A 14,262-nucleotide genomic window follows, 5' to 3' on the forward strand; every position below is an offset into this window, starting at 1 on the left:
CCTTACACGTATGTATTTTCAATGGCGTATTATACACTCACGAGAATACTTTATTACTTGAACGAAGTAAATATACATTAATGAGCACATATATTTTTGAAAGAACTAAGTGTTTTTAGCTAAGAATAAACTAAAAGAGTTACACCGTGTAGCTTTAAATGGTGGAAGGGGTGTAGGGAACTAGAGCCTGAAAAAAAACAAAAACTGGCAAAGAGCAAAATTTCAATTTTTTTTGGATCAGTTGGCAGAGCCATCAAAGACCCTTTGAGAACAACATGATGAATTTCAGGGGGATTGTAATCCTATTTGAGGAAAGACTGTAAAAACCCAGGTCAAAAACTTACCGGTGGAAGCCTCAGACACTTGGAGGACACTTCGTACTCAATGTACACCTTCTCCTTGTTATTGCCGTCTTTGCCTTCCTGTGTGTAACAAAGTAGCTGGGCGCTGTGCAGGGCTTTATCCAGATTCTCCACCATGTACACGCAAAGAGCCGACTTGTCTGTGGGCGTGGGAGTCGACGCTTGTCCCTTAGCCATGGCCACAAACAGCGCGGGTTGCTCACGGTGTGTCCCAAGCACGGCCGCCTGTGCCAGGTTGTATCCTCCGCCGCAGGAAAGCGGCACCTCCACGTAAGAGTAAAAGTTGGGGTCGCCCGCACAGAGTCTCGAAACGTACGTCCGATACTCCCGTTTGCCCCACACGTCGCGCCGAGAGAACACAAAGTAGACGTAGTTGTTGTGGTGGAGTGCTTTCACAAAGTGGTTGTTGTATTCGGAGTAGCTACCTACGACCAGCTTTCCAAGTTCTTCGTGAGAGAACGCTGGCGCAGAATGACGGGCAACTGGGGCCAAGCGCCGCATCGTGATTGGTGGGATCCCACCAGGTCCTTTGCTGGTGTAGCCCCGTCCAACGAGCATAAGCAGAACACCTTTCTGCTCCACCACCACCCCAACAGTGGACACTCGAGGGTCATTTGCCGCCACATACTGCGTGTCCACAGGGTTGTCAGTCTTATACAGCACCTGAGAGACGTTCTCCAAGTTTCGCTTCTCGCAGATGCCCTGCAGGACCGTCCCACACACAATCAGGCTGAGTGGATACCCTCCTTTGACCTCTTCCAGTAACAGAAGCTTGTTAGTGTTGTCTGTGGTTTCCGCCTGGGTGCAATCAGTGGGGTCAATGGGTGGTAGGCAGTCTGGGCTGTCTAGTTTAGGCCCCGTTTTGCCCCAAGAGAGCAGCTGCAACTCTGCGGAAAGGTGATAGAGCACATTTACCGCACCCACGTAGACATGGCCCGAGTGGCTGTCCAGCAGGAGGTGATTGAGGCGGGAGCCATTGAGGGAGATGAATGTAGGGGGGCTTTGAAGATGACTGGGGACCAGAGGCATTACCAGAGGCCACCACAAGATGGCGAGGAGCAGCAACAGGGGAGCAGCAGCTGGCATGGCACCCCCTCACCTGCTGAAAAGAGATAGAGATCAAGAAGATTGAGAGAGGGTGGAAGGTAAAAAGCAGCATGCGTGAAGAAAGAGAATTTAGAATGGATGGAATGGGCAGGAGCGTAAACAACAGGGATAAAAGTTAGTCAGAAATGCAAAGTCAGAAAAGTGAAGGCAGAGTGCATGAAGAGATTTGTGGGAAGGGTAAGGAAGAGGGAGAGGGGCATGGAAAGTTGAGCAACACATGAAAAGGAAGGAAGGAAGACAGTCAGAAGGCAAAGCAAGATAGTGTAAGCGTAAACCAGAGAGAGGAGGTGATTCAGAAGGGGATCAGGAGGGAAAAATAAAGATAGAGAAAAAAAGGGAAAGAGATGGGGAAAGAGAGAGAGAGAAGACAAATGTTAAGTTAACAGAAAAACACCACAAAGAATACCTACTGCCGCACATCACCATGCAGCACAAAGACTACAGGCTTCAAATACATTCTTTTGTTCATCAAAGTCCTGCCACCTTCACACGGGCAGTGAAGGATGCTTGAGTGAGACTGGTCCAGGGCAACAAAAGACGCGCATCTAAGACCACGAAACATGCAATAATGCTGGAGTTCACATCAGAAAAGTCAGAATGCCAGCGTACGAGTGGCAAACGCAAGAACAGCGGCTGATAAAACATACCAAAGCTCGCCAGACGTGGGCTCCTGTTGTCATTAAAATCCTGTGCTGGTGTTTGTGTTTGGTCTCTGGGTGTCTGACTCACTGTTTACTGGCCGATGCTGACTGTCGTAAGATAACATGAGAATGACTAGAGTGTTCCTTGGAATTATCAAGATTTGAGAGAGGGAGAGAGTGTGTGTGTGTGTGTGTGTGTGTGTGAGAGAATATGAGAGCGCTGATAAAAAGAGTAAAATAGAGATGTGAAGAAGTTAGGTGCTAAATTATGCATGATGCCTGTAGCTGTTGCCTTTCTGGTTTTACTGATGAAATCATGAAACCGAGAAAACAGACACCGCTTTAATCAAGCACTCGAAAGACACGAGCATCAGTGGTTCCATTCAGTTATCAACCTTTGAACAAATCAGAGAAAATGAAGAATCATCTGATGCAATAAAACAGTGTGGTGCCTCCACTGCAGAACTCAATACCATGATGCTAGATTATTGCATGTGGTTGCCATGGTGTAGCTATACTGTTGCTAAGGTGTTCGGAATGTTTTGTGAGGTTGCCAACGTGTTCCGAGTGGTATTAAGCACAATATTATATAGATACTATGTGATTGTTAGGATGTTCTGGCTGGTTGCCAGGGAGTTGCTATGCAACTGCTAATGTGTTCAAAGTTTTTTTTAGCTTTTTGTGGTTGCTAGGGTGTTGTGTGTAGTGGTCAACCAGCATATCGCCATGGCGATAAATCAGCCGATATTTGGACATTTTTAAATATCGGCATTATCCGATAATTTTTTTTATTTGGTTGATGCGCAGGAATCAGGATGTTTATTTTGACGGCGATGAGAATGTCAATGTCATCTTTATTTGTATAGCACTATTAAAACAACACAAGTTGACCAATGTGCTTTACATTCTCACTGTAAAATAGAGATAGAAACATACTACAATAGTAATAGAATAAAAAATAAAAATAAAAACATTTAAGATGAATAAGCCATGGCAAACAGATATGTCTTAAGTTGTGCTTTATAAGCATGTACAGAGTCAGCATCCCTAACATATGATGGCAAGCTATTCCAAAAGTCTTGGCGCTACTACTGCAAAAGCCCGATCCCCTTTCTGGTTTAAGTTAGTCCGTGGAATTTTCAGCAACTTTTGACTAGATGATCTCAAAGTTCTTCCTGACTGATACTCTATTAACAGAGCTGATAAATAAGTCGGTGTAAGGTCATGGAGTGATTTATACACCAATAAAAGAATTTTAAAATCGATTCTATATTGCACAGGGAGCCAATGTAGAGAGATCAAAGATGGAGTGGTGTTCTCGTTTTTTAATATTCAGTAATAATCTCGCTGCCGCATTTTGGACCTTTTGCAGCTGTAAAAAAGAAGCTTGACTAATACCCTTATATAAAGAGTTGCAATAATCAAGTCTTGACGATATAAGCGCATGAATAGCAATTTCAAGGCTCTTATACGTCAAACACAATTTTAACTTGGCCAAGTTTCTTAAATGAAAGAAACTTGTCTTCACCACTTGGTTTATCTGAGCATTTAGCTTCAGAGAGCTGTCGATGTAAACACCCAAGTTTTTAACATGTTCTTTAACATCACCAACACCATTACCTGAGCACACAGCGCTCCCACTCTCCTTATTAAGTAGTTTACATCTCCGTTTAAAAGTCTAATACGAAGAAAGTAAAGGAAAAGTTATACAAAAAAGTATTACGGCATTTGTTTTTTTATATTATTAGTAATAGAAAGTCAAACACTATAATACTTTTTCTTTTACTGTCAGCATTCAGTTTTCGCATTTATATAATTTTATATATATTTTATATATATATACCTTGATTTCAAACTATGCTGCAATACATTCAGTTGCCCACTATGCCCTATGAAAAATATGCCCTATGGAAACATGGTAAATTTTGCAAAATTGACATGTATCGCAAAAACGTTGCATGAGGTGGACAAATTCTCGAATTTCTCAGACAATTCAAGAAATTTCTTGAAAACTGAAAAAGATAGCGCGGTATGCTTGGACAGAAGACGAGATACTAAACTCCTAAAAGACAAAAGTATAATGGGAATACTGGATTCTTAACAACAAAGAAATGCCAAAATTTATCAAGACCTTTAAGCAGATAGGAGGGAGAAATACCCAGAAATATGAACCCGCTCCCAAGTTTAAGGGGCTTTCCTTAACACACCTACGTCTCATTCGATTAAAAATCATGGCTAGTGCAATGGCTGCGATATACTTAAACCAACTAACATCCATTGCCATAATTTTTGGAATGACTTGTTGCGAAAGGAAAAAACAAAAAATTACGTTTTAGTCTCATAACATCAGTTAATGGAAATGACGTCATTTCAAAAAAAAAAAAATGTTTTACCGACATTAAAGTAAAAGTTTTGCGCAAATCTGTAATGTAAACCAGGCTAATGTCTGTTGTATGTAAATTTACCTTGTCTGCTCATTTACCTTAATATAAAGTGCATTCCCAGTGCATACAAACTAGCCAGATTACAGAGTGCCCTGTTTGTTACAGTGTTTTCTTCCTTCCTTTCTTCCTATTTCTTTATTTGTGAAAAACACTGGTTGTCAGGTCTGATCTGAGGTGGTCGTAGCTGGCTTTACTTGTACCAAAAAAGTGCCCACAGCACACCTTCCCTCAACAAGCCACACAAATTGAGCCATCATGTCAGTAAGGCAAGCATTGAGAGATGTTGCGTCCCGAGGTGTAAGACTTAGGGTTAGGAGTTAACCCCAAATATCAGCAATAGTAAGAGTTAGGCTTGCCTGCAAGTCAAGTCTAGAGAGAGGCTTGACTAATTTCTGCAAGTACGCCAAACACGATTCCATTTTTGAAGGAGAAAAAGTATCAGAGGACACCGAGTATCCGAGAAAGTTACAGAGTGAAAAGAAAGATTCATCTTTAATTCATATCACAGCAGCCAAGAAGTCTTGAGGGCCTAGTATATGAGAGATGAAGAGAAAGAGCAAAGGAGAGGAGGGAAGGAGGGGGGAATTCCAGAGAAGCTGGAATCTATCAGTATGCATAACATTTTACCTCGTCTCCACCTTCAAAGGGATGGTGGGTGAGAAAAGGACAGTTTGACATGCTGGCGAGATTAGCCACTTCTTTTCAGTTAGGCTTTTGATTGGAGAGTTCACGCGTTCATGCATCACCTTGTTTATGAAGGCTGAAAGCTGAACATCGCTTTGCACAGTGTCTCTTGTCTACGTAGCTTAAGGACTCACGCTATCCACGTTTAATGAACATGATCAAAAGAAACGAGCTCAGAGAGCCTACAGACCGCCAGCTGATTTTTCTTCTCCTTAGTCATGACCTGTTTCGTTGAGGTCTTGCACAACAGGATCTGGAAAAGCTAAATGATGCTGACTTGCATTCAGAGTGGAAAAACCCTTTGATAAGAAGTTGTCATGCTTTTGATATTCTGCAGTCAGCAAAAATATATTCTAGAGCACTTTTTAAGTGGTCAAACCATGAAAATTTAAATTTTCTTTGATCTTTTATTAAAAAAAATAAGTTCAGTATAGGCTTCGACACATTTTGATGTTAGGCAAACCAGAGAAGTTACAAAAAGTCATACATATGTTAGAGCTTTTTCCAATTTTTCCAAGAAGTCACTTTTTTCCTTCTAAAACTGCACATAGCCAAGTTTAAAACTCTTGTTTTAGCTCGTTCTTGCAGTAGTTCACTTCAAAAAAGAACTTTGTTTCACTTGATAAGACCCTTATTGATTGTCTGTAATCGTTTAAAGCCCTTTGAAAGTTTGCATTTTGCACTGAAACCGTCTTTTGGACCTTGAGCTGTTTGGTTACCAGATAAAGTCCATTATATGGAGAAAAATCCTGGAATGTTTTCATCAAAAACCTTAATTTCGCTTCAACTGAAGAAAGAAAGACATGGACATCGTGGATGACATGGGGGAGAGTAAATTATCAGCAAAAGTTTTTTCAAAAGTGAACTACTCCTTTAATTAACTTATGCTCGTCAAAGAGATTTTGGGCATGATTTGCACCCCCAATGATCGGGGGCGTGGCCAGATTTGAGGCTTGTCGCGACTGACTTTTTGTCCAAAAAATCCTCAATTTTATGGTGTCATTACGGTCGTTTTACTGCTCCCAATTAGGGTTGGGTATCGTTTGAATTTGAACGATTTCTGATTCCGATTCCTTGTTCCGATTCCGGTTCCTAACGATTCTCGATTCTGATTCTTTTAAGAGGCAGGGTCAAAAAAGTTTAGCTAACCTTGCTAACCAACGGTCTTTCTGAAGGAAATAATCCTTTCTGAAGGAAATACTCCTTCTGTCACAAATACTCCTTTTGTCACAAATTTTGCATTTTGCCGAGATTTCGTTATTTTTAGAAAAGTGAAGCCACACTTTGGACCGCCGACGTAAGCTACTCATGTTCGACTCGCTCGGTTATGCCAACACTTCCGGTAGACGCTTCTTCGTTGGTGTTGTTCAGCGGTTTCTTCTTCCGCTCGGCGGACTGTGAATATCGAAACTAGGAATCGAAATTTTAACTTTTGAATGATTTCGGGAAAAACGAAAAGTTAGTCCCGATTCCAATCGATATTGATTCTCGATACCCAACCCTACTCCCAATCACGTCGGAGCTTCCCTGATCCCAAATTGCAAATATCAAACATGTTCTATATTTACGACTTTAGATCCAATGAGAGCAACAAGCTCCACCAATCGGATGTTGTATGCTTTTATAGCTGAAACACGTCACGAAAGTGGAGGATTGAGAAAGAAGACTATAGCGTTTTCTCAGCTAAGATTTCTTTTTTGTTTTTCGCTGCAAAAAAGGAAGTGATCGTCCTCCATGTTTGTTTTTCTTCTGAAGCCACGTTTGATCACGCAAGTTTCTGTGAGATCTTGTGTCACTGTGAAATCGTTACTACAATCGGTAGGTTTGTGGTCTCACAATCTGGCCGAATGGTTCTAGTTTAAAATCTGTCCTGATGTCTGTGGTCTCCAACGGTTAAAAAAAATCGGTTTGAAGATTTGAAAATAGTCTAGTGTGTAACACAGCATTCTAGGTATAGGCTACATTCTAATTAGTTGATGTGTTGCCTAGGAATCTAATCCATCCCATAGCTAACACCATGCTCTATTGTTTGAGCGACAGGAACTCGTGTAAATCATAACCAAGGTCATTTATATTTAGCGGTCTTAAAGTTACAGTACTGAAAACAGCCTGATAAACTCTATGCTCAAAAACTAAACTATTCAAGTAACCTCGATTCAAATTATAAAGATGAAAAAAAGGATATCATCCTGATATGAAAATGCTACATGTATCAGTCTCAAATGAATAAATCATTGAGGGATTCACAGCCCTAGAGCGTCTAAATAGACAGGGTGTGCCACCACCAAAAATTTAACTGAGAGTGGCAAACAGAAGCGAAACAGAGACTGAGCGATTGAATCCCACCCAGTGTGCAACCATTCCCATCCACCTAACAGAGGCAGGCAGGGTGAGAATGACGAGGAACAAAAGTGTGCTAAAACTGAGAATGCAGGAGGTCTGTTATACTGTCAAAACAGGCAATTTCACAGCTTGAATTAGGTTGAGCTTTTGCAGCATCAGCATTCATCTCCTTTTTTTTACTTAAATGGTAATAACTGTTTCGGGGCATCATGGGAGAGAGCGAGAACACACTCCCTATTCAGTAGGAAAGAGGAATAGCTACTGCCTTTGTGAGGAGGAATGGAAAAAGAGCTTGGGATATATATTGGAGGCGAGCTCTTCCTTACACAAGCACACACAAAAGAACTGGGACTTGACAAAGGGTGAAAATAAATGGAGGTTGGTTTTGCACCATTGCATTGTAAAACCAAACCAATAGCTATTATGTTTCACGCATATCGCTAATAACAGCTTTTGCAACATGTAAACATGTTTTAAATAGAAGCGAAGCAGAGTTTATCATTCCCGAAAGGTGCAACCAATTCGATTGCAGGCTGACCTTTGACCCTGACTGGAAGCGCCTGTGCCGCCCATCCTCTTCTGTGTGTGTGTTCCCAATCTGTTTAAACTTCCTCTCCTACACAGCAGCATATTAAAACAAAACACATACTCGCAGGTTGCTAAGCTCACTCAACACTCATTACCCCCAGAAACAGAAACGACTGTAATTATAGCGTGCATGTGTGTGTCTAATTTCTTTGCGGAGTGCATAATACGCAAAACACAACATCAGACACAAAGCTTACACATACACGCAATGCTTCCAGACAGACTCTTTCCACACACGAAAACACAAAAAACTGATGTAAATCACACAAAGCATCAAGCGGGCACATTCAAAAAGCTTCAGAGTCCAAGACTCCTCCATGGGGGTGAGCCAACAGACAGACAAGCGAACCCCACCCATGCTGTGTGCTTGCACTATCAGAGGAAGGAATCGCTTCAGCGGGCTTGACACCAGACAAAAACGTCTCTCCTAATTTAAAGCACACTGTCTGAACTGACAGAACAATATAGTCTGGCTCCTATTTTTAGGTTTAATAGACATTAAGAATGCATCTCCAAAGCATTCAGAAATGCCTTCAAAATTAAATCCCTTCAAAATCACCCCCAAAATCTGAGTACTGGGTTACATCCTTCAAGCTTTAATGCAAAATTCTGCTTACAAGCAGATGCATGGAAATTCATAAATACTAATCACGCCCTTCTAGCAAAAGTCGTGACATTTTTGCTTAATTGGATCACTTTCTCAAGGTGTGAACCTCTTAAGAAAAGATGTATGGATCATATTCGCGTGTGTTCATGCCACACAAAGCAAAGGGCGTAGGTCGGCTGAGCGGTCACAGCATGTGGGGGCATCGAGATTTCAGTGGAAACTGGAAGAAACCAAGAAATCTGATGTGACACAATAAGGTGTCTCACAAAATGCATCATTGTGTCTCATTGAAACAGCTCAGATCATTTGAAAGCACAGCGTCTAAATTCATAAAGCGATACAAGAACCAGCAGACAGTAAATTAAATTAAAGGGACAGTTCACCCCAAAATGCTGTCAACATTTACTCATTTATGTCGTTACAAACCTGTATGCCTTACTTTCTTTTGTGGAACACGATTTGGTCTCATTAGTTAATGTAGTATTAGTAGTAGTGGGCAACACTTGAGCATGTTGGCTTTTATTGCATGGACCATAAAAGAAACTTTAAAAATATCTTTTTTGTGTGTGTGCTCCACAGATTAAAGTCACAAGAATGATTAAATTTTCATCCATCCCCTTTAATATTTCTTGATTAAAGCAAGCAATTTTTGCTTAACTACAGTCACTTTTTCATAAGTTGTCATAAAGATCACGTGTCGTAACACAAAGCAGAACGGGTGGAGATCGATGGGGTCGTTGCAGCAGGTGAGACTGTGCCATGCTAACGCAGGTGTCAGAGTGGAAATAAACCTGGAAATTTGGTGCGAGAGCGTCTAAATTTTAGCACAGCGTCTAAATTCATAAACTGATGAATTTCAAGAACCAGCGGACAGTAAATTAAAGGGATAGTTCACCCCAAAATGTTGTCAACATTTACTCATTTATGTCGTTCCAAACCTGTATGCCTTACTTTCTTTTGTGGAACATGATTTGGTCTCATTAGTTAATGTTCGTTAATATTGTAGTACTACTAGTAGTAGTACGGTAGTATTTGAGTTTATTGTCATATCAGCATCACCGGCTATTACATGGCAGATCCATATTAAACATTTAGCAACATAATATTATCCACAAGTTTCCGAGGGGCGCTCCTGTAAAAAATAAAGTGGGTGAAACTTCCGGTGAGGCGGCGGAAGTAGCATTCCAATGGGATTTTGTGTGTTAGTTAGCGAAGAGGCTAGCTGTTTTTAGGAGAATTATTTTACTATTTAAAGACGCAAATCTTTATGAGAGATGTCGTTACGGAGCTCAGGGACAACATGTGCTGTTCGCGGTTGTATGTATAACTGGACTAAACTAATTCAGTGGCTTAAACGTGATTGTTTTGAAAATAAGCCGAAAACGAAATCAGAGTGATCCTGCAAGAGCCCGTCTCTGATCCTGCCAACGACTGTAGTTTCCATCACCTCCCAAAAGACGACGAATCTTCCTGTGTACATTTGTTTAAATTCTTAATATTCTATAAACTCTATCAGCATGTGTTTGGCTGTTCGCTACTGATGTTACACCTAAACTCAGGATCAAAGCCTGTGTTGACAGAATACCAAATGTGACTAAGCACAATGACTAAGTGTGTATATTTTATTTTAATTGTTTGTCAGCTCGCACAACTGTCTGTCACCATGCCTTGATGAGTATTCATTATTAATAATGTTATTATAATACTCCCAACCAACGACTGCGGAGGGTAAAGGTACTGTTATTTCACCCTTTTGAATTTTGTTGAGGTTGTGTTCCCACATCGTTAGCTAGTTTGGATCGCTATAACTTGAATGAGTGTCAACTGTTGAATTAACGAGTGTGAAGTGTCAAGTCGCGCTTTGTTTACTTCGAACCGGAAGACGCGCCCACTTTTGACGCAAGGCCTCATGGGGCGTAGGAAACTTGTGGATAAGTGTCAGATAATGCGTTAATTAACATTAACTAACAACAATCAGTTCAGTATTTATTAATCACTTAACAATACGTTCACTAAACATATTTAGATACATCGAAATCATCTTCCATTGCGATTTCCTGTAAATCTAAATATGTTTAGATCTTCAAAGTAAAAGGTAATACTTCCGAAATCTCTATGTAAACAATGAGAGATCACTTCCAGTGGAACGTTGGACGTGATTCAGTTGGACATTGGACACAACGGATACAGATCAGTTGGACGTGGCTGTGGTTACATGAGGTAAAAACGATATAATATTGTTCGTTTTCTCACACAAACCGCTCGTTTCGTGTCTTAGGCCATCAATGTGTACTTACTTTACGAGTCATTAAATCATGTTTAATCTGGACTTCTCTGTGCACGCTCTTTGAGGTGGTGACCATAGACCTCCATTATATGACTGACAGACAAGAACGGTTTGAGCTAAGCTAAAACACATCAAAAATTAATTTCAAAGTGAACTATCCCTTTAACTACAGTCACTTTTTCATAAGTTGTCATAAGGTAAGATCACATCACACAAAGCAGAACGGGCGCAGGTCGATGGGGTCGTCGCAGCAGGTGAGACTGTGCCATCATAACGCAGGTGTCAGGGTGGAAATAAACCTGGAAATTTGGTGCGAGACAAAGCGTCTCACAACACGCATCATGTCTCATGAAGATTTCAAAGACGCCACTGATTATTACAGAGTTGGGTTTTTCAATGCGTACTGAGAGTGAGAGTGACTAGGATTTACAAGTCTCTTTGATGCCAGGCATGAAAGTGTCAGCACACCAAGTGTGTGTGTGCATGTGTGAGAGAGAGAGAGAGAGAGAGAGAGTGTGCCTGGGGTGTGCAGTGGTTAATCACCACCTCTGTGCGGAGAGGGAGGGTGGGCAAGTTCTCATTTCCATACTACACCCAAGCAGGAGGGGGTGATACTTTGGGAAATATGGAAAGAGAGAAAGAGAAGGTGGGGAAAATTGAAAAAAAAAGAGAGATAGGCAAAAAACAACAGAGAAAGCATCTCACTGTTTGAAGAACAGAAAGCGGCAGAGTGATAAAATACGGCGATTAGTAATGTAACCTCGTGCATATTTCATCTCTGACAGTACTCAGACTCCTAATATTTTATCGAAGAGACTCTCGGTTTCATATTTACTCAATCTTTTCTCCCCTCCTGCCGCGTCAACTCAACTATCATCGTATCTCTGTTGCAATCTGTCCTGTTTCCAGCAAAGTCTCCTCTCTACATTGCTTCTTTATACTCTCCAACTGAGCTCATGAATATTTCGCGCATATTTCATGATATCTGATATCATCAGGGCGTTTCAGCAAGAAGAGCAAGAGGTTAGCAGGGTGCGTTTAGGTCCTGTAGGAATTTCCGGTGGAGAAAACGCGGCTGCGGCGGAACAAGCGGATCATCTCCGGCTCCCTGTAATTATCACCTCTCTGAACAAACAAATATGATGACATCTTATTTTGATGGTAATGAGCCATAATGGCCACAATGGGAGATATAATGACGCTCAAGCAAGCTTTTATCACAAGCAAAGTCTGTGAAACTCCAGGAAAATGACACAGAGTAGCTCTTTGGAAAGCAACCTACAGGTAATCACTGCAAACCTTTTTAAAAGGGCCGTTTCAATTTTCCGCTGATTGAATTCAACAGTTCTGGCGGGTTAGAAAGGTGCACATCTATATTCATAAGCGTGATGAGTGCGAGAAGTGTCTACTCTCTGTGAATTTTAAAAACAGTTCTGGAGCCATCAACCGTATGATGATGATTATTAGGTTTCACCTTCGGCTCTCGTTTTCACACACTTCGCGAGCGGCCCACACTGCTTTCATCACCACCACCTTGACAAGCATCTGCGTGCATAAAAATGCAACATTAATTATTTGATGGGGCAGATAAACACACTCAATCCAGTGAAACTGACAGGAAGGGAGCTGCCACTAAATTCACGGGCTACTTCGTACATTACACACCCTATTTAATAGCTGTTTTAGAGGCTGGAAAATGACAACAACACACACACACACACAAAAAAACAACATGTTTTGTCTGCCCAGTTTGGGGAGCGCAATAATGACTCTGGCTTGTAAACGCTTTGGGGAACCTTCATTCAAACATTTTACAAGATAAGGGCCGTTTTTGAAGAGGAAAAGAAAATGCAAATACGCAGGAGTTCAATTTCAAATTAAAGACTAAAGGGAGGAAAAACTTGTTTGTGGGTACCGGGTGTGCACGATACAATAAAAGAATGTCAACACGAGCAGCTAATTACGCCCCCCATATGCTGAACACAAGGTGAAAACCCACCACTCCTCGGGGACTAAAAGGGAGGAGGCATTTAGAAAGGAGACAATGGAGTCATAACAACAGGGGGAGCGCGTGAAAAAAGAAAGAGCGGGTGAAAAGGGATGTTCGGGTTTCATGAAACTTGGTACGGCACAATCCAAATCGCCACTCCTAAAGTGGTACGCCACACCTCCCCGAGGAATAGTACAATAACCGCACGCTGCTGATACAGAGACCACTGAGTAAATGTGTGATTAAACATCTAGTTATCCTCCAATTAAGCCTGAATACATCCGATCCACTCCACAACAGGTTATCGTGGCATTTGACTAGTCACCGTGGACTAATTGGAGTCTTGAGAATAGGCTGCCGACGCATTGGCATTTGTGTGATGTTATTTGTCTCCGATGACAGACGAAATCAATCCCAGTAAAGTTTTACGCAAAGCATTAAAGAAAAAGGAAACGCATTACAGAACAAAAGCAATTTAGATGATTTCTAAAAAAAAAAAAAGGCGGACATTTAAATAAAGATGAAAACCTTTTTGCTTTTCATCTTTATCTACGTTGTTTTTCCCACTATGAAAGTGAAGCTTGTAGAGCTTGAAATAGAATGCAAGAGCAAAAATCAATGAATACTCTCAGAGGTCTGTCCCAAAGTGCACTGGAGCTCCTGAAAGGTTATAAAATAAACAGAACATGCTGGACAATAAACTGAACAAAGATGCATTATATTCAGTGCTCTGGTGGTAAGTTATGAGATAGGTAGGCTACAGGAAAAGCAAACAATACATTATTCCCAATCACTAGCCTACTTAATAATTTAATGAACCCAAGATCATCAGAACTTATTCAATGTAACATTAGCCTCCATAACCCTAAACATTTCGCGTTATTTTTAACTCAAATGCACTTATTTGAATCTTTAAAGAGCAAAAGGTGACGTGTTCTTTTAAAGCATTTACAGATAATGCAGAGCTCACAATCCAAAAACCCGCATTTACGGTGAAAAGTTTTCCAGCGAACTATTTTACTCACTTCATTCAACGGCACTGCGTTTCATCCCCTTGGAAGGCAAAGCGAAACTCTCGTTAATATTTAAAACAACAACAAAAGCGTTTGAAAGTGAACCCGGTAAATCCCATTATGCGTGTGCCACATTGTTGTGGAGGATCTCAGACTCGAGCGAGCAGCGCAAAGCGGCTCTGAGGGAGAGAGGGCG

The 14,262-nt window shown here is 41.1% G+C and overlaps 1 protein-coding gene across 6 annotated transcripts in view; it reads right to left on the reverse strand.

The window, feature by feature from the left end:
- The window catches only part of plxnb3 (plexin B3), a 90,872-nt gene that overhangs the window by 41,201 nt on the left and 35,409 nt on the right, over positions 1-14,262 (reverse strand). The window contains exons 1-3 of one of the 6 annotated variants that reach the window (XM_039665664.2): positions 14,079-14,243; positions 12,538-12,608; positions 345-1,464 (exon numbers count right to left, since the gene is read on the reverse strand). In XM_039665664.2, the coding sequence (XP_039521598.2) occupies positions 345-1,448 (1,104 nt within the window). In that variant the 5' untranslated portion in view covers positions 1,449-1,464; positions 12,538-12,608; positions 14,079-14,243. Of the gene's footprint in view, positions 1-344; positions 1,465-2,116; positions 2,258-12,537; positions 12,609-14,078; positions 14,244-14,262 lie in introns of those variants that run through there. The other 5 variants (XM_039665670.2, XM_039665647.2, XM_089119840.1 and 2 more) reach the window with 5 other exon arrangements.

This window comes from Pimephales promelas, chromosome 14, assembly GCF_988280905.1.
Source record: "Pimephales promelas chromosome 14, fPimPro1.hap1.1, whole genome shotgun sequence".
Classification (NCBI taxonomy): domain Eukaryota; kingdom Metazoa; phylum Chordata; class Actinopteri; order Cypriniformes; family Leuciscidae; genus Pimephales; species Pimephales promelas.